Here is a 24995-nt window from a genome sequence, read left to right as displayed (position 1 = left end):
ATGTATTAAAATATATTTTTTAAAAATATTATTTTTGATATAATATAAAAACAATTTAAAAATAAAAAAATAATTTAAAATAAAAAAAGCCTTTTTTAAAAAAAACACACAGGTGACCTCACTAGAAACAAGCTCATACTAATACGCCTGTTATGGATGGAGGAGTAGGGGGGTATTTTCAGAGGAGGCGAGTACGTAAAACGGCGTATAACCATGTCGTTCTGGAGGCGATGTGAAAAAGATAAAAGGAAAATTATTCAAGGACAAACCATTTCTTTTTGTGCGAGGGAGGGGTTTTAGCGATGGCTTAAAAACCCAGAAAAATCTATCTCTCCAATTTTATATCTCTTTAGTATTTTTCTTGATTAATGGAGCTTCTAAATCCTCCCCTCCCAAACAAATCTCTAATTTTCTCTTCCACTTCCCTCTTCACTCCTAAATTCTCCATCAAAATTTGCAACACCAAAACCCCTTCCAAATTCCTCTCAATTCCATTCTGTTTACCGTTCTCTACCACCAGAAGAATCTTTCATGTTTCAGCTCATTTTGGTCGACCCGCTGGTAATCGCAGAAACTCACTTAGGAAAAAACTCATTGATGATCAACAGGTGCGTGAAAAGACTACTACTTTTCAAAATCATAGCTATGGTTTTGAAAACTCAGATAGCTTTGATAATGGAAATAATTCTGTTGAGAATTTGGATCGTGTTAGTGTAAAAGAGAGTGATTTTGGTAATGGGTTTGATGTTGATAAATCAGACAGTTTAATAGGAGGGCAAAACAAATTGGAAAAATTGGGTGATTCTGTTTTGCTGAGCAAGTTGGACAAGTGGGTCGATCAGTATAGTAAAGATACCGCGTATTGGGGTACTGGGTCTGCTCCCATTTTCACTGTTTTTCATGATTTAGAAGGGAATGTGAAGAGGGTTTTAGTTAACGAGGATGAGATTTTAAAGAGAAGCGGAAATGAGAAGGGAGAAGTTGGGGATTTGACGGAGGAGAATTCAAAAATCTTGTATGCGAAAGGTTTAGCTAGAGAGATGGAGAGAGGTGGAAATGTGATTCCTAGGGATAGTTCTGTTGCCAAGTTTGTTGTTGATGGGGTGGAGTCTCGGTTTTTTAACAGAATTCATGGTGTTGTTCATCAACAGGAGTTTATTCCTGTGGTCTCGAGAGTTGGGACGATGGTGTTTTGCGGTTTTGTTGCGTTTTGGGCTGTGAAGAAGTTATTCAGTTTTGGAAATAAGGAGGAGCAATGCACGGAGATGGAAAAGGAAATGATGAGGAGAAAGATAAAGTCTAGAAAGGAGAGAGAGATGTTGGAGAAGGGTAGAGTTGGAGTTGTTCAAGAATCTTTGGAACCACCAATGGTGTTGACGGAAAGGCCTAAGTTGGATAAGCAAGAATTGATGAAAAATATATTCAAAGCAAAGGCAGCCTCAAAAAATGAATTGCTTTTGGTGGATCCTTCTAATTCTCAAACTACAAATGCAATGAATTTTGATCGTGAAATCCAGACAATTAGGGAAATGGCAAAGCAAGTCCGGGAGAGTGAGACTAGAGAACTCGACAAGGGTATGGAAGAAAAGCAACCTGTGAATGAGGAGCCATTCAGTGAGATGCAGATAGTTGAAGAGCACAAAGAGGTTGGAAGTTTTCCTAGTGGAACTCAAAATAAAGATTCAGTAGACAGAAGGGATGTGGATGTAATTAGAGTGAAGAAAAAATTAAATGAAACAGAGAGTGATGATACTGGATACCATCCTAAGATATCTGCTGAAGAGAACAAGGTCATGCAAGAATCTGGCACTTCAAGTATAAATTTTTCAGATGACAGGGAAACAATGGTCAGTGGAGATGTTATCCATTCTTTCGATGATCCTGATGGTGATTCATGCAAGTCAAAGAACAGGTCTATTAGACCAAAATCAAGGGTTATACGGTCTGTCGAAGAAGCTAGGGAGTTTCTTGCCAAAAAAGGTGTCAAACATATCCAAGAACCACAATTTACTGCAGTGCAGGAAAGTACTTCTGTGTTGGGGATTCCTGATGACGAAGAATTCAGTGGGAAAACAAGCCAAAGAGGGGCAGTGGAAGAAAAGGTGTCCGAACCAATCATTTCAGGCAGAACATCAGAGTCTGGGCCTGCTGCAAATGCATGTGAAGACTTAACTCGTAAGGAGAAGGAATTTGTTCCAGCCAAGAATGACAATTCCAAGAACCAACAGGGAGTGCATGATCTTCAAAAGCCCAGAACTTCCTTAAACCACGGCATTAATGGCAGCATTACAGAGAGAAGACAGTCTGCAGGGACAGAAAACTGGATTGAGAAAAATTTTGACGAAGTTGAACCCATAGTAAAGAAGATTGGGGAGGGATTTAGGGAAAACTACAAGGCTGCGAAAGAAATAGCAAGTCAACACCCGAATTCAAGTATTGATATAACACAGCTTGAGTGTAGTCAAAATGATAATGAACTCGAGTGGATGAAAGATGATGGTCTTAGAGACATTGTTTTTCGAGTTAGAGAAAACGAGTTGGCGGGGCGAGATCCATTTTATCAGATGGATGCTGAAGACAAACTTAAATTCTTCAAAGGTCTTGAGAAGAAAGTTGAGAAAGAGAATGAAAAGTTGGTTCAAGTGCATGAATATCTCCACTCAAACATTGAAAATCTTGATTATGGAGCAGGTAGTTAATTGTTTTTAGACGATGCTTTTTCTTGACTTTTCATGTTATGAATTAAATGGACCCTTTCACAGAGAAAATGATTAAATTTTGAAATTTAGATCAGTTAGATAGCCGGTTAAGCATTTCCATCACCTTGTGTAATTTGGTTAAGTTTAACGCCACATGTTATGAAAAGCACTTTCAGAATTTTTTTATAGAACTTGAGCTAATGTTATGTTCTGCTTTCTCCAGATGGTATCAGCTTATATGATTCCCCAGAAAAAATTATACCAAGATGGAAAGGGCCACCGTTAGAGAAGAATCCTCAGTTCCTTAACAACTTCCTTGAACAACAGAATGCAATTGCCGCCACAAATGCTGGTACGTCTTACCCTGTGAAGAAAGATGAAGACAACTTACTTCAGAAATCAAATAAATCATCAGTTGATGAGAGTGTTGGCACTTCTTTGCCAAACCATGCTTCAAAGAAGTTAAGCTGCATGGATTCAAAAAACTCAAAGGTAGTTATAGAAGGAAGTGATGGCTCTGTTAGATCTGGTAAAAAATCAGGAAAGGAATACTGGCAACACACGAAGAAATGGTCTCGTGGGTTCTTGGAATCTTATAATGCAGAGTCAGATCCAGAAGTTAAATCTACTATGAAGGATATAGGGAAGGATTTGGATCGATGGATAACTGAAGAGGAAATACAGGAAGCAGCTGATCTGATGTCCAAACTACCAGAAAGAAATAAGTTAATAGAAAAGAAAATCAACAAGCTAAAAAGAGAAATGGAATTGTTTGGACCACAAGCTGTGGTGAGCAAGTACCGTGAATATGCAGAAGAGAAAGAAGAAGATTACTTATGGTGGTTAGATCTTCCACATGTTCTGGTGAGTGTGTAATATTCATTTGCTGTTCTTTTCTGTGGTTGTCGAAGTTTTGTGACATTCAAACAAAGAAGGCAGGCATGCCAGGATAATTTTTCTTTTTTGGTGCTCATGCACGTTAAGATGATAATACTGTGTTAAGCTAGATTATTGTTTTGCTCCTTATCCTAAGTATACTTTTTAATATAACATTTATGTGATGCACTTCTTAGTATTCTGATTTTATCTTTACTTTAGTACATAATTTGGCATCAGATATCATGTACGATAAACATTACTCTTTGTCTGCTGATGCTACATGGTCCATTAAAGATCATGTTCATGACATTGTATGCTTGCATGATTGTTAACTACTTGGGTTTCTTTGTGCCAGTGCATTGAATTATACACAATTGAAAATGGAGAGCAGAAAATAGGATTTTATTCATTGGAGATGGCTGCAGATCTTGAATTGGAACCAAAACCATGTCACGTGATCGCATTTGAGGATGCTGGTGATTGCAAAAGCCTTTGTTGCATTATTCAGGCTCACATGGATATGGTTGGAACTGGCCATGCCTTTGTGGTTCCAAGGCCACCCAAGGTAAAGGTTTTCTGTTTCCAAATATAAAAATTCCCTTTCTTGACCAAATCATGAAGTTGAAGAGAGAGAGGATAAAGCATGGTCCATTTGAGTGGTAAAGGGGATAAGCCAAACCCTCTTATTAGCTGCTTTTTGAAAATCATCTAGCCTGCTAAAATGGATCTACCATTTGAGCATTTGTGTATTTGCAAGTGTTGCATCCATAAAGGTTTTTCTGAGTTCTACACTTGGAGTCCAGAAGAATATCATCTGCACTCGCAACTAATAAACCAAAAATCTGGATGAAAACAATCTTGTCCACAACACCTTGTGCTTTTTAGTTATTTTGTTCTGTAGGTTGAGAATATATCAAGACTGCTGACTGCAAGATGTCTGATTTTGTTTTTAATTCCATGTAGAAAGGTTATGGGGTTGTGTTTTCTTGTTCATGAATCCTTTACTGCTTTGATGTGAAAATCTTGTTTTCTGTCCTTTTAAACTTGGTTTATCTTTGATAGGATGCCTTTCGGGAAGCCAGAGCAAATGGTTTTGGCGTTACTGTCATCAGGAAAGGGGAGCTACAGCTGAATGTTGACCAGATGCTAGAAGAGGTTGAAGAACAAGTTGCTGAAATTGGTAGCAAGATATACCATGACAAGCTCATGGGAGAGCGATCTGTTGATATAAACTCGCTAATGAAAGGTGTCTTTGGTGTTGGTGGCCAAGCAACCAGGTCAAGAAGGTACTTATGATTCTGGCTTATGTCGCAGCCAAAAAATAGATTTGAAAAGTTTGAGGATGGTGTCTTGAAGGACAAGATAACAAAACGTTTTGAATAATTTTGCAAAAAAAAATTAAAAAAATAGCCCGTTTTTTGTTTCCTAATTGTTCTGTTTTCAGGAGAAGGTCGAAGCGAAAGCTGAGGAAGCCTGGCAAGAAATGAAGATTTCAGCCTAACCATGAGATTCAGTGATGGGTAACAGCGATTAACTGCTTAAGAATTCAAGGACCCCGTGGAGCCTTCTATAACGTGTATCACACAGCTACAGGCAGAGGAATCTTCTCCAATCCTGCTTACTCGCGATCCCATGTTCTTCCAAAATCAATCTGTTTCAGCGTGTTGCAGTTACATGAAATTGCACAGATGGTGGGGAAATCTTTGGCATCGAGCTCCTATAGTCTTTTTAATGGAATAAGTCCAATTCCACTCCTTTTTGCCTTTGAAGATGGATTTGTACATGGCTGGAGCTGGTGCTAATCCATACTTCCTTGCAACCTCAATCCACTCTCAATAAAGAATCTCTTTCACTTGGGTCCTCAAGTTTGCATGAATATGCACCATAAGGACTGTTCTGCCTCTGTAGCACCTGACATTACTTTGGTTTAGTGACCCATAGAAGTGACAATTTCACTCGAATCTGATGTATACCGACTCAAACCGATTCGAATGGGTAGAATATTTTATGGATAGTTAAGGTTCAAGTAAAACCTAAAAGAAAAAAGTCAGGTTTGGGAAGTGTAATGGATACAACTCTACCTTATTAAACTTGACTTGAAATTTATTCGTGTTCTTAAAGTTTGAAATATCAGGTTTCATTATGTTCTTAAAGTTTGTAATGGATACTATATTTATGTTATTAGCCATGTATATAGAAAGTGCAGGTTTTCTCTTCTAGTCGTCTACTCGCATCATCTCTATCCTCCGTTTCTCTCTCTTCTCTCGGCCATTTGCCGCCTACCCCGCGCTTTCACCAAAGCCCCCCTCACCAGATTCTGCCCTTTTGAACTGCATTTCTGTTGCAGGTTGATTGAGATGGGGATGAATGAGAAGAGAAAAGAAGAATCAAGTACTAATTTTAAAAAAATGGCCGTTACATTTTTTTAATTACTCGCAGCGTTTCGTCTTTTTTTTTACTTACAAGAATTGCCACGTGTGACCATCTTAGCAATATTAGAGAATTCCTGGAGTCTAGAGTGTACTACTGTCACTTGCAGCTAAAAATTTGTACCAGAACAGGGGGAGAGGAAAAAAAAAATTACAATGATTGAATGTGAATGTTAAGATATATTAAAATAATATTTTTTTAATTTTAAAAATTATTTTTAATATTAATACATTAAAATAATTTAAAAATATCAATAAAATATTAATTTGAAATAAAAAAAATAATTTTTTAAATTTTTTTTCAAAAACACTTTCAAAATATTGTCAAACACTAAAAAAGATTTGGCTGAATTATTCTTTTGTCATTTATTATTTTATTCATTCTTCTTCGCCTTTAATAAGTATTTTATACAAATATAAATAGTTTTTATAGCAAAAAATATTCAGGGTTATGACTGTTATATTCATATTTAATTCTTGATTTATAGTAATCAATTAAAGTTCGAATGATGAAAATTAATTCTTTAACCTTTTAGCTTTCAAAATTTATTATAAAAAAGGAGGTTAAAAAAAGAGTTTAAAATAAGGTGTTTTTTTTTATATAAATATTTTTTTAACTTTCCTCGCTTTATATTTTAATGTTTTCTTCCTTATATGCTTTGGTTTTCGTCCTAAGTTTAGACATTAGTTTCATCTTATTGAAAGATTTTGAGTTATATAATCTCTAGTTTAAAAACTTTAATTTAGAAGTGTATTTAAATTAAGGTGGCGTCGCTAAAATCTTAGAAAACATATTGCAAACATTCTAGTTGCATAAATAAGAAGCAATAAAACTTTAAAAGTAAGTAATTTATTATTGACAACAATAAAATTTTTATTACTTTAAAGTGTTTCAATAAGTAAATACCCTCATTTGTTTTAATTTAAACATAAATATTTTTATTATTAGTATACATGCTAGAATTTTAAATAATATCAATTATAAATTTAAATACATAATATATAAACTCGAATTATAACGTGTGACCCAACAGCTGGTGAATTAGAAATCTTTTTTGAACTTACTGGGTTTTCCCAAAATTGTAAATGTGATGATAAATGCCTTGTTCTACAATATCAGCAGCCAATCCAAATGTTCAAAATGGTTGCGCCATAGCAGCTGCCTTGCCACTTGATTCTGATCTCTGATGGCGGCAGCATTGCTATGAAAACTCAGGGAATCTTCTGTAATGAACTTGGATCCAGCACCTGCTATGATTGCTGAGATGATCTTAAAATGGTTCTATGGATGCACTTAAATTTGCATCAAACGATTGTTTAGGGGCATAGAGAAATCAAAGGGAGAAAAGATAAAGATCAGAGAACAGAGATTCCTGCACAAAGCTTCAAAAATGTAAAACGAAAGCAACCACAAGACACATTGAATGCTGCTTCTCGTAAAAGGTTAGGGTGATTAGTACTTGTCCAACGCTATCACCACATTTTAGTGGAGACACGCTTTCAGCACTAATTATGTCTGATTATTCTGGGGAATACAATTTTCCGGAAGAAACGATTTAAGAAGAGCCGACACGTTCACAGAAACAAAATACAAAGAAGACAAGACAAGCTCGCACCTGCTCCATAACTCCCAACACTAAATATAAACACAGCATAATTTATAAGTTGACAAACATCATCAATCGTATATTTACAATAAAAAACTGGAGAAAGAACATAACTGAGAATTTTTTTCATCCTCAATACCAGTTGAAAAAGAAAATACTTTAAATTTGTCATATCCATCATAAAGAATCACGACCATTCTTTGGTCCAATCAGAAAACATCCAACTAATTGTCATGAAAGAATATGAAATCAATTATGAAATGAAGGTAATCTACTTCAATGAAATATACAGACAATGGAGTGACCCTGCCATGCATATGTACAATGACGCATGTACATATTCACGAATATATACCCATGTAATCCACACAATTCAGAAATTTAATTCAGCAATCTCATCAAGGCGGCGATCCATGATATGTGATACTGTTTCAAGGAATAGAGCTTCACTTGTTACAGGAAGCGCGGAATCCTGTGCTTCTTGGACAATCTCCTCAATAATAGATTCCTTCTTCAAGGTCTCTCTGCACATTATACTTCCAATGGCATAAGGGGTGAGCCCCCTCTCCACTCCTTTCTTCAGGAGCATGGTGGATATGTGGAGAGTGCGTGCACATTCAACTGGCATGTCCCATCCATGAAACTTCAGAAGGGCGATATCCTCTTCAGCATCCAGTGATTTTATGTAGTCAATGGTCTTGGAGTCATAAGGTTGACGAGCTTGGGGCCAATAAAGCCATTCAAAAGTGCAGTCTTCAAACTGCAGGAAGCAAAAACTACATGATTATGTTTGGAAAAACTGAGCAGCAAACAACTAATATATTATGATGATAATAATAATGCTAGTGGAGAGCCCAACCATAAACTGCTGCAATTGAAATGACATGTTTCATGGCAAACTCAAATCAGATGAACCAAAACAGAAAAAAGAATAATAATGAAACAAGCAAGAATTAAATCTAAAATGAGAGATGACATGAATGAAGTAGGTGAAAGCAGCAGATACATGGTGTAAAGCAGATTGCAAACTTACACTTTCAGGCAAGCAATATCCATGATCAATTGGAATCAGCACAGTCTGGCCATCTTCTTGATCTTTGCCCAACAAAATATTCCCAGCATGCCTATCTGCGTTGGCCATCCTAATATCCAACACGGAGATTTTATGGACTTCCTTCAATGGGAAAGCCCCAGGTCCCATATCCTCACAGCTTCCATTGTTCTCCATAAACATCTGCAGGGACCCAATCTTGATGGTTACACCTTCTGGATGGTTGAAACCTTTGTGCAAGCACTTGATCATAAGTGTAGGCGGGACCCCAGCAAAGCCCTTACTTCCACCAAACAAAGATCTGCGTCCACTCTCTGGATGATCCAGAATGTAAGCTGCAACTTCCCTGAAAGCTCCTTCTCCAACTCTTGTACCTTTTTTCAAACCTTCACCATCTGCAGACAATGGCAGCCCTCGAGGGTTGTTCACAGCCATAGGTTCCTCGTCAATTGGCTTAAAAACAGAAACAAACCTCTCTCCATATGAATCCTGCATGAAATAAGCCCCTCCAGTACCCTCCATAGACCTGATCGGGTCAAATCCAACATCCAATCCATCAATGGTAGCGTTAACCATATCCCAGATTGCAGAGGGAAATTCAATTTTGGGATTAACAATAATTGGCTCCAATAAAAAATCCCTATCAGGAGGCTTTCTCGGTACAATCCCTCTATCAACTTCATAACCTCTCCTATCATTCTCTTCACTAGTGTCATATTGTCTGCTAACATTCTCTCTATCATTCAATCTTGACGCAACAATATCCAATTCAAAATTCTTCTCCACGGGCCTAGCCCTAACTTTTGATGATTTCCTCACTAACAAATGAATTGCTGCATCATTGTTATTATTATTATATCTACATACATCATCAATCAGCCTTTGATCCTCAAGCGGCTCCCCCTCGCAAACATCCTCTTGCTCATCAAGATCATCAAATTCCTTCTCTTTCTTTGCAATCTGTTGCTTCACATACCCAACATCCCCCCCTCGCTCCACATTAAATGTCAACTGTTTCCCACTTGTAGTCCTAACATTTATAACCTGAAGATCCCGAAGCCTAAGAACCAAATGCAGAACATTCCCATCTGTGACCCCATAATCACGAACAAGGGAATTGCTCCGGGCAAGCTCCCGGCCTCCACACACCAATTTTTGGTTCTTTACAACAAACCCCTTATAATATTGAATCCGTAACTTTACGGATTCAATAGAATCAGACTTTAGCACCCGCATTGGCATTACAGACCCCGAAACAGAGAGATAAATCAAAATCGACTCATCAGGGGACGGAACCGGTTCCCCACTCATGCAATTAAAGGAAAGAGCAGGTTCACTTTGAATTGGACTTAAAACCACACCTGAAGCCATCTTTTCTCTCTCTTTTTTTAAATTTATTTACTTGCAAAATGAGATTTTTTGTACAAAAGATTTGGATTTTATGGGAACCCAATACACAAGATCACAAGAAATTACCCATTTTCTCTTTAATGACCACCTAATTAATATTTAGATGATCAAAAAACAACACTAGAATAGGAAACTAAAGAATAGGGCTTTGGATTGAGGTCTAATCGATTAAGATTAGAGCAAAATCAGGGTTTGGTGATTAGGGGATCATGAAAAGAAAAGAATTACTGCGGAGACATATCGAGAGAGAGAGGGAGGGAGGGGATTCTTACCAGGACCGGAAGAACCGAAGAGGAAGGAGGAGGAAATGGAGCTTTAAAATTTTCGACTGTCTAAGATTGATGTCTTTGTCAACGTGAACAGAGGGAAATCCAACAAGCCTCAGCCTTGAGAGATAGAGAGAAGAAGAAAATGCGCGTGTAGCCGCCTGTGCCTTTTTGACAGCGACAAAGGTTTTGGGTATTTTGGTCAATTAAGCTAAAGGAAAGAGCGAATTTTCCTCTACTATATTATACGAGATAACATATAAAACTATACTTGATAATATTATTTGTGAACCAATGCTAGGTAAGTAATAGAAACTAAAGGTATGATTGAACAAATATTTCATCGGAAAAAAAAAGTTGTGATAAAAAACTCATAGACTGAACAGTGAGGAAAGCAGTGTTGTTAGTATGATTCTTTATTGTTCTAACCAACTGACAAAGATAATTTTGGGAAAAAATCGAGAAAACACTGCTCACAGTGTTTTAAAGAAAAAAAATATTACAAAGCAAATTCTTAATGTTTAAAAAAAAAAAAACACAAAAAAAGAGGAAAAAATCAAACACAATGACACCTGACCCAAGTGTTCAAAAATTTTTTTAGTAGTGTAAATATGATTAAATATTATTTTTTTAGAAAGTTTTTTTTTAAAAATATATTAAAATAGTAATTTTTTATTTTTTAAAATTTATTTTTGATATTAACATATCAAAATATCTAAAAATATTTTTAAAAAAATTCTTAAAAATATAGTTGGAACACAAAAACAAAAGAAAATATTTCAATTTAATTAAAAAAATTGAATAAAATTTTGATTTTATATATTGCTTGTGAAGACAATTTGGATTAAAGCATTTTTTGTATAACAAAGTTAAATCTCTTTCAAGTTAATTTTTAAGCCAGTCAAAATTAATATATTTAACAAAAATATCAAATTTATTTTACCGAAATTCTAATAGATTGATTTCAAAGAAAGCATCAAGATAAAATTTAAAGCATGTATCTTATTTAAAGTTAAACTCGAAGCAATCTTTCATATTATGGATATGTTATTTAACATTAGTTTATGTTTTTTTAAAGTATTTTTTATTTGAAAATTATTAAATTAATATTTTAAAATATTAATTTAATAATTTTAACATATTAATTTTTTAAAAAATTAAAAATATTATTTTAACATATTTTCAATTAAAAATCACTTAAAAAAATAAACCTACCATATTATCAAACACATTGCATTTTGATGAGGTTTAACTTGCCCTGCTATTGGTTAAAGTTGCTGAGGACGTTTTTTTATTTAACAATTATTGACTCCTATACTTTAAATAAAAAAATAAAAAACATTGTCCAGTAAGAGAAAGTGAGAAACCCTAATGCGCTTAGCGGGACACGTGCATAGACATGTTCGTTAGTGGACACGTATAGAGTTTGTATGCCTTATTTTTTAAAGCATCTTCTAGAGACACGCGTCTTCTATCTGACTTTTACGGAAAACAGAGACAGAGAGATATGACGAATAAGGTTTGAACACATGTATGGTCAAAGATTACTGCCAGGACCACTTCATTCACGGACGTGGAGACACGTCACAGGTAAACCTTGAGGAATTTCAAATGTAGGAATTCGACAAGAATCTGCTGCCACTTGATTTTCTGGCATTTGGAATTGTCCACTTTCCTGGAAAGATCCATTTCATTTTTGTTTTGTGAGAGAAAGACTTGAAAAGCAGAGAATGAGGTCTGAGGTGACGAGTGTTTGTTTTGGGAATGCACGTTTACACAATACAGCTCTTGTATTACGACCAGGCAGGAAATTAACAAAAAGCAATTCTTGTGCAAAAAGCACTATAGCGCAGCAGAGAAAACATTATTCATTTAAACAATGTGACAGTGAAACAGTATTTTCACATGATCTATGATCTATGTAGTTATTATAAAAATATCTTTTCATTTTTTTACATGTGAAATGACATTATTGCTCTTTAAAAAAACTCGATCAAATAGCTTCAAAATGCATTTTTAGATTTTTATTTTTATAACATATTAAAGTTATTAAATTACCTTTAAAAATAAAATTTCCTTAACTAGACACAAGGGGCTCTTTCAAACTTTCATCTTGGCTTTTTATTATTTTTATTATTATTATCGAGCAAGAAAAGAGGCAATTTGATATTTTAACATATATTAAAAAAAAAAGTAAATGCGTTGCATGTTAGTGAGCGAGTCGTCTTGTCGGATTTAGATGATGTGTGCAGCAGTTTACGATGACAAAAAAAGTCATCCTTGGTGTTTCTCGATATGTGATGGCAAGACCTCCATCAATAGACGTCATGTGCAACTTAATTTCTTTTGGCTTGACGTCTATTGACTTTTTTCTTCTTCTTTTATATCCTCTTCTTGAATTCTATGCCTGCCCTTCAAAATTTTCACAACATCCCTTTAATTTTATTCTTATTCAGATTTGATCTATGTTCTTTTAATTGTTATTTTTTTTTTGATTAATTCATAAAATTTATTTTTTTTTCAATTACATTCTCCTTTAGTTATTTATTTTATATATTAAATTTGATCCTTATTCTTTTATTTGTTATTTATTTATTCGAGATTATTTTTATTTTTATTTTTTTACAATTTCATCATACATTTTTTTTCATATCATACTTTACTCTTATTATTTTGATTGCTAATTTTTTTACTTTGATATTTTTTTTTCAATTTCATTATTTTACACTTAATTGGTTGGGAGTTGCACTTCTTAATTGAGCTTGGGTTTAAAATTCACGGGTTGTGAATTTAAGAGAGTAACTCAAATTTATAAGATTTGCCTAGGTTCCTTGATTATTTTTTTAAGCTCGTGTTTTTTTAATTTTACCTTTCATCATTTAATTTATTTGGAGATTGAGCTCTATTTTTTTATTTTGATTTCTATATAATTTTTTCATTAATTTTTAAAATGATTTAAGTTATCTTGAGTATTTTTATTTGTCATTTTTTTTTGTTAAATATATATTTTTTTAAAAAAATGTTTTTGAATTAAGTTGGTTTTTTTTGTTTTTTTTATCATATTGTTATATTAAACCAGGTTTATTAAATTTAGTCATGTCAATGACTTGGATCTCAGATTTTTATTGCTTCTTTAAAAACATTATTATCGCATGAGCATTTTTTTTTTTTAATTTAGAAAGAATTTGATCCAAGTCTCAACGTAACACATATCACTAATCTAGATTTACTTGAGTCACTTTTTTGGGATGGTTGATTAAAATTAGGCTTTATAACTTTTTTTGTATTCCACTAACTTATCATGATCTCATGTACTAGATCACAAGTTTTACAAGTTAATTATAATTAACCCTAATTAATCTAATATATCACCATTTTAATATTTTTTTTATAATAAATATACAATCCTATGAATCTTCTTCTCAATATTTGAATTTTTTCCCGTATAATATACATTAGATTTTTCACTTTCTAACGTTTTTACATTTGTTTTTTTAGGGGATTAGAACGAAAGCAAGGCTGACCCGGCAGCATACAAATTGAATAATTAATCCAAAGTCAAGGTAACTTGGTCTCGGATAACAACAAAATGGGGGTTGGCCCAAAATAAAGCAAGGCCCATGGCTATTCAATTATCGGACTCGGAGCAAGCATATCATGAGGCGCATCCCATGACTAAGCGGTCGAGTGACAGACCTGTCAGGTCAGGCTACTGGAGAACAATCAGACACATGAACTCAACAGGTCATTAATGGATGGTTCGAGGCAGTTAAACATGAGAATTGTTGCATCATCGACACAGAGCTAATCAAAACTGCCTGCAGAATCTGATTTTAGGTTACAATAAAGCAGCCTCGGCAACAAACACACGCTACCAAAATGCGAAGCGAAGCTCCAGCAAGAACTTGCGATGGGCATGTCCAAGAAGTTCCTCGAGCTTTCCTTGACTGATAAAATGACCTTGAAACAGGTCCTCAAAGATCATGTTAAGAACCTACGTTAGTGAAGGAAATGTCCGAGTTAGTTCCGTAAACGTGAAAGACAAGACCAAATCATTCCTCAATAAAGAAAAATGTTAAAGGCAGAAAGGATTGAAGTAGAAACTTCATGGAAATCCACATCCTATGCGATAAATGAGCAAGAAAAAATGGGTTTAAAAGGACCTGCTAGTCTTATTGGATCCTGAAATTTACCCATTTCCCTCGAGCGAATCGAGCCTTCATGATACCACTTGATCATATTCATGGGGGGAAGCGACACAGAAAATCGAACTCATTAAGCTTCCGTCAGAGCTTTAAGCCAAATGAAGGATCCAATTAGGAGCAGCACAGAAAACAAGAACCACAATCATTACAACTAAAGCTATGCAACCATCTAGGTGGTGGCCTAGTGGCGAAAGCTTGGGACCAAGAGGTTTGCTCCCTCTGTGGTCTCAGGTTCAAACCCCAGGTTGCTCATATGATGGCCACTGGAGGCTTACATGGTCGTTAACTTCAGGGCCTCGAGGTGCGCGCAAACTGGCCCGGACACCCACGTTAATCAAAAAAAAAAAAAAAAAAAGCTATGCAACAATAGAAAACCATGCATAAACAAATGCCAAATTTCACCTGCAAAAACAATCATTTCTCAGGCAGTAATCAACAACAAAAACAATAAATGAAAACAATATAAATTATATTTTAAAATTTTTATCTAATTATTTAAAATTTTAGATAAGATAGTTCTTATCATATTTTATACCTTATATCGTATATAATAATTTAAGTTATTAAATTAAAATAATTATATAAAATCTCAAATAAACATCAATAACACTAATTTCTTTTACCAACAAAGCTCATACAATACTTTTCAACAAAACAAACGTACCTTACACCTCAGCTTGACTGTGCAAGAAACCAAGCAAACATACTCGATATTAAAATTGGGTTTGGAGCTACTGTTGCCACAAAGGACTAATCTTTACTTCTTCATTCGATGTGATATTCAATAAAGCCAACCCAAACGCTCCATTCACCATTCAGAATATAATTCCAATTGTATTATTCACTCATTGCCTTTTCTAATTCATCACTGCTTGTAACTGTGAAGCTCATTTTGTTGTGTTTCAATTTTGGCTTTACTGAGTACAAGAAACTTCTTTTATTACCGTTTTTGTTTTGGGTTTTGGTGATCTTAAGGGTTTTTATAAGAGAAACAAATTGAAGAGGTTTTGAGTTTGGTTAAATGGGTCAACTTGAAAAATGAGAAGAGGCTAGGATACAAGAGTTTGGTTGCTGGGTTTGTGGGGGTGAAGGAGAAATAGTTAAAGATGGGTTTGTTAAGTGTTAAACAATTAAGAGTCCATGAGAGGAAGTATTCTATGACTCAATTGTTGAGTTCAGTCTGCATTTCAGGAGAGCAAGGCCTAGACTCTGGAGAGGGAATGAGAGGTTGAGTTAGAGTTTGCATTTTGCAAACAGTAACACAGAGTGCCTGGCTTGTGACAAAAGGTAAATAATCTAATTTAAGGATGACCTCAAATAGGTCCCCCAACTAAGATAAGACGTTTGATTACATTCCTCTACTTTCAATTCAAGCAATGTTACCCTGAAAGTATCCACAACAAAGCCGTTAAGAAGAGAAGCTCATTTTTGTCATGTTTCTTACGAATGTTGCATCTTAGACACAAAAAAACAAGGTGGAATTCCATCTAGCTCACAATATATCACTCCTTAAGACACTTATAATAATGCACTCTATAAATCCTATTTTAAACTATTCCAAGAATCTAATTGAATTAGGTAAAATTATGGTTTATTTTTGGTATCCAAAATGCAACATTAACACGGCACATGATAGAAACAAGCTCCCTCTAGCAATGTCTTGGCCAATGTCAACATGGTTTGTGCAAGTTTGAGGAGCTCTATTCCAAAGTCTGTTGTCTATTGTCAAGTGTTTGAAGCCAAGCGCAGTTTACTTGATTATTTCTTTGCAGAATTGGGTAAGAGGGATGTAAGGATTCCAATCCCTTTTCCAATTTTATCAAAACCAGAGACAGAGAAGACAGCTGAATAGTGCTAATTACCCTCCTTTTCTTCGTTCGGATAAATTGCTGGATGAGGATCCTGCAGTGATGCAGCGTTGTACCTTTCTTGCGAAGAGATTGGAGTTGTACAGAAGTGCCTAAGCAGAAATAGATGGCTGATTCTTTGATTCATGAATACTAATTCCTAGTACGTTGATAGGGAAGAGCAGATGGCTTTATGCATTGGCCGGCTTCTTAGCCAGTAGCCAACCTTTTCCTTCTTATAGTTCCTCTTTCTTTTTCTTTTTTTCTATCCATGGCAACTGGTATCAGTTCTGGGTGATGGGTTGGCTTTTTCGCTTGTACACATACATGATCAGCTACAGTGAAGCTGGTAATCTATCTCAGAGTCTCCGACATAGATTTAGAGATCTCTGTGCAGGGGCATGAAATTTTACAGGTCAAATGATGATTGAATGCTCATAGCCATTATTATTGGAGAGGAGTGTCGGTTTGAAACACCCACGTAACTACAACAACTTTAGCATCTGCATGGATATGTGGAATACTCAAAGTCCACTTTTGTTTTGTTTCTTCTGCGAGCACTTCTTTACACTTGACCTGTAGTTAGCCTGGGAGGGGGAAATAGAGAGAAAATAGGTAAAAATATAAGAAAAAATATCAAATGAAGATGCGGGGAATCGAACACCGAGCACTCGCATGCGAAGCGAGCCGTTTGGCTCTGCCATATGAGCTACATCCCCATTTTGTGCTGGTTGTTAATATATATTATATCACCTAATAACAACATCGATGCCACTGGGTCACAAGGTTGGTTGAACCAATCTACAAATTTTCCTAACTCCCATCAGTGGAGTAGGGTGCGAGGGTCCATGGAGCCCAATGCCAAATATTTTGGTCGATTTGATCAGCAGTCCAACAATGCCGATGAATACAAATCGAAACTAAGATTTAAAATATAATTTACAAGACGATGATGCCAGGTGATGAACTGATGATGATGAGACGAAGCCACCTGTATCCTTTGACCACTAATTTGTTCAATAAATTTTGCCTCTCTATCCATGCACACACTGATACACCTCACAAGACAATATCACAAAAGCGTACAGTTATACTGATGTAACATGAATTTAATTCCAAACTTGTTCCCTTCCTTCCTTCTTGCTGACAAAGAAAGTTGTCAGTATACATGTACTAACACCTGTGAAACAACACATAACATCATTGCCATTTTATGGCGAAGGAATGCCCTGAATCATTTATGTATGATACGAGTAACAATTAGTATGAAACTATGGCCAAAATAGTTCTTAAGTATGCCTTCTGAAGATGGAGCAATGTTGTACATAACCTTCCCCTTCAGCTAAAACTTGTGCTAGCTTTTAATGTTTGATTTACAGACAACAAGAGCTTTAGGGAAATTGTAATCAGTCTAAGTTGATTTTAATGTTTGATTTACAGACAGAAAGAGAGCCTTATCCCACAGAATTATCAGTCACACAACAATGTGCTTCTCGAATCTAGTAGGACCCCTCGAGGACATTGGGTTTCATGGATATCCAATAGCTTACCTAGCTCCAAGTTCTTTTAATCAACATCAAATGAGTATTTTCGAGCTAATTTTGTGTCAGAAAAGATTGTTAACTTTTTTTCATAATATCAATCAAAGGTTATGATTCAAAATGCCATAACCATCACATAGATTAGTAAGTATAATGAACAGATACATGGTTCTTAACTTCAGGCCCGTAGAATTAGTCGAGTTGTGTATAAATTGGTCAAAATACCTACATTAACAAAAAAAAAAAAAAAAAAGTATAATGAACATATATAATTAGAAGCTGATGGTTAATGACACGTGTTGCTGGCGTTGATTATTAACTTCCAAAGCAATGTGAATAAGATGGCCATTGTTCTATCAGTTGATGAAGGGACCATTCCCGATCCTCACCAGTTATGTGATGATATTGTTGAATCACTCAAACTCATCAAAGATGCTGTACCATCTACGGGTCTCATCAAGGATAACATTTAAGCCCGACCGTGTGCTGAGATTCCTGATTACAAAATCACTTCCCTTATTTGTATATATACTGTACTGTCTGAAAAGGGGCGTGCGCTAGAATAAGAGTAAGGACTTCTCCTCTGTCTTTTTCAAATTAGCTGTTATTAGATTCAAATTACTCTGTCTCGGCAATGATTGCTTCTCCCAAAAACGTTTTTAGTGTGGTGGCTGACATGTAAGCAAAATCCTGTTACTCCTAATCCTGATGTGGATAGCATGTCTTAGACTAGACCAGAACAGTGGATTAAATCTTGACTCTTGATTTTCCATGCGTGAATCACTAACCTGACTGTAAAACCAAAAAATAAAATAAAAAATTCCTGGTCTTCAACTCCAGGTTTTTAGGGAAGATGTACAGGAAGACTTTCTTAATGTTTATCTAGTTTAGCTAGCACCATGACACTCTGCAACACCAGCCTTGTCTTCTTCTTGTTTTATTTTTTAATCTGTTGGAATGCAAAGACTTTCCTTGCCGAACGTTAACCGTAAAGATCAGAGAAAAGAAAATTTTGATAAGAAGGGTAATTTCTAAAAACAGGGGGTATTTTCCAAAATAATCGGCCACGGTATTTACCCTGTAATGAAATACGAGACTCGGTCATCATAACCTACAATCACTTGCATTATTTTAAAGTTGAGATATAAAACTTGTTCTTTGCCTCCCAAGAAGGAACAGGAAAGGGAAAAGGAGAAGGTCAAACATAAATCACAAAGACCGCTAACTGCATTTTTCCTTTGCTTCTGTCTTAAATCTTCCAGCATTTGGTTGCTTGTTAGCTTACAACATTTTATTTTATTTTTCTCTTTCGAAAGATTCTGAGCACTTTTTAATCAAGGAAACTGTCCTCATGGAATGGTCTGCAAATTCTGCTACGAAAGCTTATCTTGATACCCTCAAACTTGTAATGAAAAGCTTCTTCTTTTCACATTTTGTTGATATTTCTTGTTCTTATTTTTTTTGTACACGATAATTCATGATGAAATTTGAATTGTGAAAACAGGGGGGATAGAACACCTTGACATTGAATCAATTTCCTGTTTCTTTTCTTTTTTCCACGAGCCCTGTTTTGTGCCTTCATTGTGTATTGTTGGCTCCTTGATGAAAATGACATCTTAAGGGCGCAATAGAAATTGGAGAATACTGGGGCTCTTGATGTTAATATAATCATTGCTGAAAAGATATTCTAATGGATCAAGAAAGCGTAGAAATAGCTTCTTTCTCTTCAAATTACCATTTCATGTGGTTATTACGTAGATTAACAATTTCCCCCCTCTTGGATTAACCTGAAAGATAGTTATCGTGGCATATATTGACTAATTTATGTTCCTAATGTTAATGAGGGGATGAAGTTTTATTATGTTAATCAACAGGAAAAACGGTAATTTCCCCCCTGGATTAACCTGAAAGATTGCTATCGAGGCAAATATTGATTATTTTGTGTTTCTAATGTTAATGACAAGAAGATGCGGTGGGGATATCATATTCATATTATAAATTACATGAGTATATAAACAAAAACGATGTAAAATAGTTTAGATTGTCACTTTTTGATTGAAAGACTGAACCCATTTGGGGTCTATTTCATTATTTTATTTTAATTATTTGAATTATTTATATTAAACAATTTTAATGGATGAGTTAAGTCGAATAATGAAATGCTCTAGGGTTTTACTGTTTATATATATTTTTCTTTTAGTTTATGAGGCAATTTTTTGATAAATTAAATAAAAATTAACCTCTAATTTTATTTTTCTTTTAATACTTGGCTTCTTTTTCTAAAAGCTTTTTTCTTTCCTGCTTTAATTTTTTTACTTCATTTTTTTGCATCAAGATGGGACCAAAGTTAATCACCGAAGTCTATCTTGATGGTTTGTTTAGATCATTTTTTGGTTTGTCCTCCTGGTAAATATGCACTAAGACACAGCTACAATTATGCATGACCTCCATGGACGGTAGCTAACCACGGTGTTGTTTTTACTTACAGTGTGGCAATCACAAGAGGCGATATGACTTGTGGATGACAAAAGAACCAGGAAGCAATGAATTCATATCAGCCTTAGCAGCAGGAATGAAAGCAAAACTTATTGTGGAGGTGGCATATGGTGTCTCACCATCCACTGTAGCCTTAGCAGCCGCTGCCCGACAAACTGGAGGCAGGCTTGTGTGCATTCTTCCAGAACCTGTCCCTGCTGAATCAAAGAAAGTGATAAAAGATTCGGGGTTAAAGGACATTGTAGATTTCAAAACGGGTGACCCCTCCAAGCTATTGCCAAATTACGAAAAAATTGATTTCTCTCTTGTTGATTGTAAAAATGACGAATACACAGGGTTGCTGAAGTTGATAGACGTGAATCCAAGAAGATCAGTGGTGGTGGCGAATAACCTGGTGGGTGAAAAGAAAGGGTTGGGAGGCCATGTTAGGTGTCTTAACGATGAGGTTGTAGTAAGGTCTACGAAGCATCCCATAGGGAAAGGCATGGAGGTTACTATGATCGGAAAGCCCAATGATATCGAGAAGAGAGATCGGCGTAGTAGAGAATCCTCTTCTCCGCCCAAAATAAGGGAGAATGCAATGAAGAAAACTATCAGCAGCAGTTGGATTGTCAAAGTTGACGAGAAGAGTGGCGAGGAACACATCTACAGGGTGCCTCATTTCATTTAGGCCTTTCTCAGCAGAGGCACTCAACATTGTTCTCACATGCCTCTTGCCGCATCCAGAGAATATTAGGTCTCAGTATGGGGAGTTTGTAACGCAACCGATGTCAAGAGTCATGATGAGGAATCGTTCTCACCCCATTGAACCGTGGTCGACAACGACAATTCTTCAAAAGCTCTTGAACCCCCTGGTGATTCTAGTGACCAATAGGAGAAATGTGCTTCTGTCTAGCAGGAACAGAAGTGCTCTAATCTAATTCAGCTACAAGTATGTAGGCTAGTTCATTCTGAACGGTATAATCCGTCGGTGGATCAACCTGAGGCTTAGTAGAAAGTGGCTGGTTAAGAGTCTGTCACAGTTGTCGCCTCTTTCTGGTTTAAATTCCCAAGTAAATAGACAAGCTTTGATAAAAGTAAGGTTTTCAGCTATGTAGCCCTCTCCTGGTGCAAAGTTAGGGCATATGGATGTTCTCTGTGAGAAAATCGTTGTGTAACTAATGTTATAATGATGAAGAAAGGCATTTGTGATTACTTAGCTCCTGGCTTAATTATAATGTATGTCCAACTGGCACCCTTTTTTTGGCTTCTCAAGCTTGATGATCGAGACTCTGTGAGGCATGGATCTTGCTTAATACAAACAATTCGCTCAGATGTTTCAAAGGAAATATGTCAACATCTGACTGACCAAGACAGTGACTGCTCAATACCCCTAACCTAGCAACAAACGCATTATTATTGGCCAGCACTTCTTTTTCCGTTGGTTTGTCAAAACTAAACCTGCTTGGTATCTTTTAATGCAAAACAAGTCTCGATCTCACTAATTAAAGTTCGTCACCTTTATCTATCACCTAGGCCCTTCAACAGCTTGCTAGTTTCACTTGATTTGGTTAGACAATGTGTGAATGGTAAACAAGGATCGGTTTTTTAGCAGAGCGGAATATATCATCACCTATTTAATATGATTCCACAAAATCTATAGTTCTGTTTAAGGAAGGAATTCTAGCAGATTGAAGGGATCTTTGTTATTTTGGTGCAATCGAATTATTAAAAAAATTTGAATTTAGTTTTGATTTTAAATAAAAAAAATTATTTATAGATCATTTTAATATGTTAATATCAAAAATAAATATATTTTAATATATTTCAAAGCGAAATAACAAGTCAAAAAAAAAAAGAAAAAAAAAATGAGGATGTGTAACCTAATTAACTTTCCTCAAATAGGATTCCAAGAAACCGGTTTACGAGTATGATTCATGATAGCTAGATATATAGACATCTCCACATCAATTTTATTTTAGATTAAGAAAAAATATATGACAGATATATTTATATATAAAAAAATAAAAATAAAAACAGTGATGAAAACAAGTTTACTTCCAATTCCAGCTTTCTAAGCAATGTTACTTTGCAACATCTTCTTCTTAACGGTAATTTGAAAACAAAATTAAGAGAGATAAGAATGTTGTCGTTGGGTGGTGAGATTGCAAGAACTGGCGGGAATGATGATTACCCGCCATCACCTAACCATAATTTCCCTTCATTTTCAAGAAACTGTTTCCTCTCAACAACTACTCGCCACCTGACTACTGCCTTCACTTTCACGTTCGCAATATTCTTTCTTCTTGTTCTTGTCATCCTTGGCTGCTTCCTGTTACGAGCCTTCGATCTCCATGGCAAATTCAAGATTTCAAAAATCGAGGCTTGTGTTTGTTTTATTATGCTTCTTGTTTTTTGTCTCGAGACTCAGGATCTTCGTGGCTGCTGATGATAAGTCAAATGAGTCTAACAAAGATGATGGTTATGATTTTGGAGTCACAGAAGAAGATCAGATTGGTGACAATAGCACTATTAGTGGTGGTGCTTATGCTGCCCCTAGTGGCGTTGCGATGGATCAGGAAAGATCCGAGCTTTGCAACACCGATATGAGTAGTTTTCTTCCTCCACCATATAATAACATATCAAATATGGTCTGCAAACCAGTTTGGAATACTTTTCTGTTGAGGGTAAGTCCAATCTGACGATTCATTTTTTCTTTGATCTCATTTGTTTCTGTTCCTGGGCATACCCTAATACCATCATCCTGTGCCTGCAGTATCACAAGAAAGAAGATAATGTGATGACTTTTATATTATCTGCTGTATACACAACCGGATGGGTGGCAATGGGGTTTTCGAAAGATGGAAGGATGGTTGGATCCAGTGCTATGGTGGGCTGGTTTAATAGGAAAGGTCAGGCGAGAATCAAAGAGTATTACTTGCAAGGTGCCAGGCCATCACAGGTCATAGAGGATGCAGGTGAATTGGACCTCACAAAGGTTCCACCTGCTGTTGTGATTAATGGGGCTATGATTTACTTGGCATTTCAAGCCAAGTTTGAGAAACCTCTCGCTTCCCAGCCAATCATATTGGCTTTCGGAACCAGGTATCCAAATCACTACCGCCTATCGTCGCACGATGACAAGACCGCTATTCTTTTCGACTTCACTGCAGGTTTGTTTCATCTCCACCGAGCCGGGCTTCCTTTTTTTTTGTTTTTTAGCATATGATTTTACTTGCAGTCTCTCACAAAAATTGCTCCGACTCATATTTGGTCTCGATTTCTCTTCCCACAGGTTCTGCGTCAAGAGCACGTACAAATGCTGGGCAGATGAAGAAGAATCACGGGGTATTAGGAACCTTGGCATGGGCTCTATTCCTTCCTAGTGGAGCAATTGTTGCAAGGTATTTGAAGCATAAAGAACCACTCTGGTATTATCTACATGCTGGTATTCAGTTTTTGGGATTTCTCTTGGGGCTTGCCAATGTGGTTCTTGGACAGCAACTCTATAGCAAGATTGATGCCAATGTACCATCACACAGAGGCATAGGGATCTTTGCTCTCACTCTTAGTATTCTTCAGGTATGTCCTCATCTGATTTTATGCACAGGGGCTTTTCATAATCACATGTTGATCATATGAAATGCATTCTGATAAATGCTCCAATCTGGGATTCAGATTTTGGCGTTCTTTTTAAGGCCTAAGAAAGATGCCAAGATCCGCAAGTACTGGAATTGGTACCACCACTGGTTTGGAAGGATTGCCCTCTTCTTTGGAGTCTTCAATATAGTGTGGGGAATCCATCTAGGAGCTGCAGGGACGTCGTGGAAGATAGGCTTTGGTTTTCTAATTACTATGATTCTAGTCACAGTCATCATTCTCGAAACGTTGTCATGGTTGAGGAGATCAGGGAAGACTACTCCACCTGAAACCTTCCAGATGAATCCAATTTAGTACTCAGTTTTCAGGTACCATTTTAAAAGAATCTGCATTTTCCTTTCTTTCAATTGAGTTTGTGCTTCCTTTTAACTTCACATGCGTATTATGTCTACATCCTTGGCCATATTACTAGAAATTTCAAGAGTATTTTGGTGAAACAGGGTAACTGGTTGATGGAAGATTTTGCGTCTGAAAGAAATGGTAGAAGTAGTCAGACATGCACCCATTATCTTTTTTGACAAGGCCAGAAAGCCATGTCCAGCTGCATTCTGGTTCAATGTTGGACCTCGTCAGAACCTGAGTGTTTAATCTATTTTACAAGCTGTTCCTTGTGTGCCCAGTGTGGTGGCTTGATGCTAAGGATATGGTTTGTGGCTGGATAATTGCGTCTGCCAAGCTGGAGAGACCGTCAGCTTTTCTGTACAAATTGAAGTAGTTGAAGCGATATGTATGTTGAAAGATTTCGTTTTTGTGAGGAAATTGGCATGCTGTTTAGCTATTTAGAATTTGTGGGTTGTCTTTTCTTCTATTGTGTTTGGCAAGGATAATGCAAAGATATTTTTTTAATATGTTTTTTTGAAATGGCAATGAAAAGAATTAACACAAAAGAGTTGCATTTCGTTTGGTTGGAGTATTTTTTTCAAAGA

The 24995-nt window shown here is 35.9% G+C and overlaps 4 protein-coding genes across 5 annotated transcripts; 3 read left to right on the top strand and 1 right to left on the bottom strand.

The window, feature by feature from the left end:
- The first annotated feature begins 190 nt into the window (after window positions 1-190).
- Window positions 191-5797, top strand: LOC118041512 (uncharacterized). 2 transcript variants are annotated; one of them, XM_035048887.2, is made up of 5 exons: window positions 191-2691; window positions 2923-3563; window positions 3934-4143; window positions 4641-4864; window positions 5026-5797. In XM_035048887.2, the coding sequence occupies exons 1-5, from the start codon at window positions 369-371 to the stop codon at window positions 5063-5065; spliced, it is 3438 nt and encodes a 1145-aa protein (XP_034904778.1). In that variant the 5' UTR covers window positions 191-368; the 3' UTR covers window positions 5066-5797. The 2 variants fall into 2 exon arrangements, with proteins under 2 accessions (XP_034904778.1, XP_034904777.1); XM_035048886.2 differs by having other exon boundaries at window positions 192-2691; window positions 5023-5797.
- Window positions 5798-7711: 1914 nt separating this feature from the next.
- Window positions 7712-10524, bottom strand: LOC118041513 (phosphatidylinositol 4-kinase gamma 4). Its single transcript, XM_035048888.2, has 2 exons — window positions 8648-10524; window positions 7712-8374 (listed from the first exon to the last, which is right to left on the bottom strand). The coding sequence occupies exons 1-2, from the start codon at window positions 10034-10036 to the stop codon at window positions 7988-7990; spliced, it is 1776 nt and encodes a 591-aa protein (XP_034904779.1). The 5' UTR covers window positions 10037-10524; the 3' UTR covers window positions 7712-7987.
- Window positions 10525-18275: 7751 nt separating this feature from the next.
- On the top strand, window positions 18276-21100 carry LOC118041515 (uncharacterized). Its single transcript, XM_073404442.1, has 2 exons — window positions 18276-18371; window positions 20423-21100. Exons 1-2 carry the CDS (start codon window positions 18276-18278, stop codon window positions 21098-21100), a joined length of 774 nt encoding a protein of 257 aa, XP_073260543.1.
- A 1584-nt stretch (window positions 21101-22684) lies between these two features.
- Window positions 22685-24915, top strand: LOC118041517 (cytochrome b561 and DOMON domain-containing protein At3g61750). Its single transcript, XM_035048893.2, has 5 exons — window positions 22685-23096; window positions 23186-23582; window positions 23705-23991; window positions 24088-24377; window positions 24510-24915. The coding sequence occupies exons 1-4, from the start codon at window positions 22764-22766 to the stop codon at window positions 24361-24363; spliced, it is 1293 nt and encodes a 430-aa protein (XP_034904784.1). The 5' UTR covers window positions 22685-22763; the 3' UTR covers window positions 24364-24377; window positions 24510-24915.
- Window positions 24916-24995: the final 80 nt, after the last annotated feature.

This window comes from Populus alba, chromosome 14 (assembly GCF_005239225.2).
Source record: "Populus alba chromosome 14, ASM523922v2, whole genome shotgun sequence".
Lineage (NCBI taxonomy): Eukaryota > Viridiplantae > Streptophyta > Magnoliopsida > Malpighiales > Salicaceae > Populus > Populus alba.
This window is presented reverse-complemented; position numbering and strand designations above follow the sequence as displayed.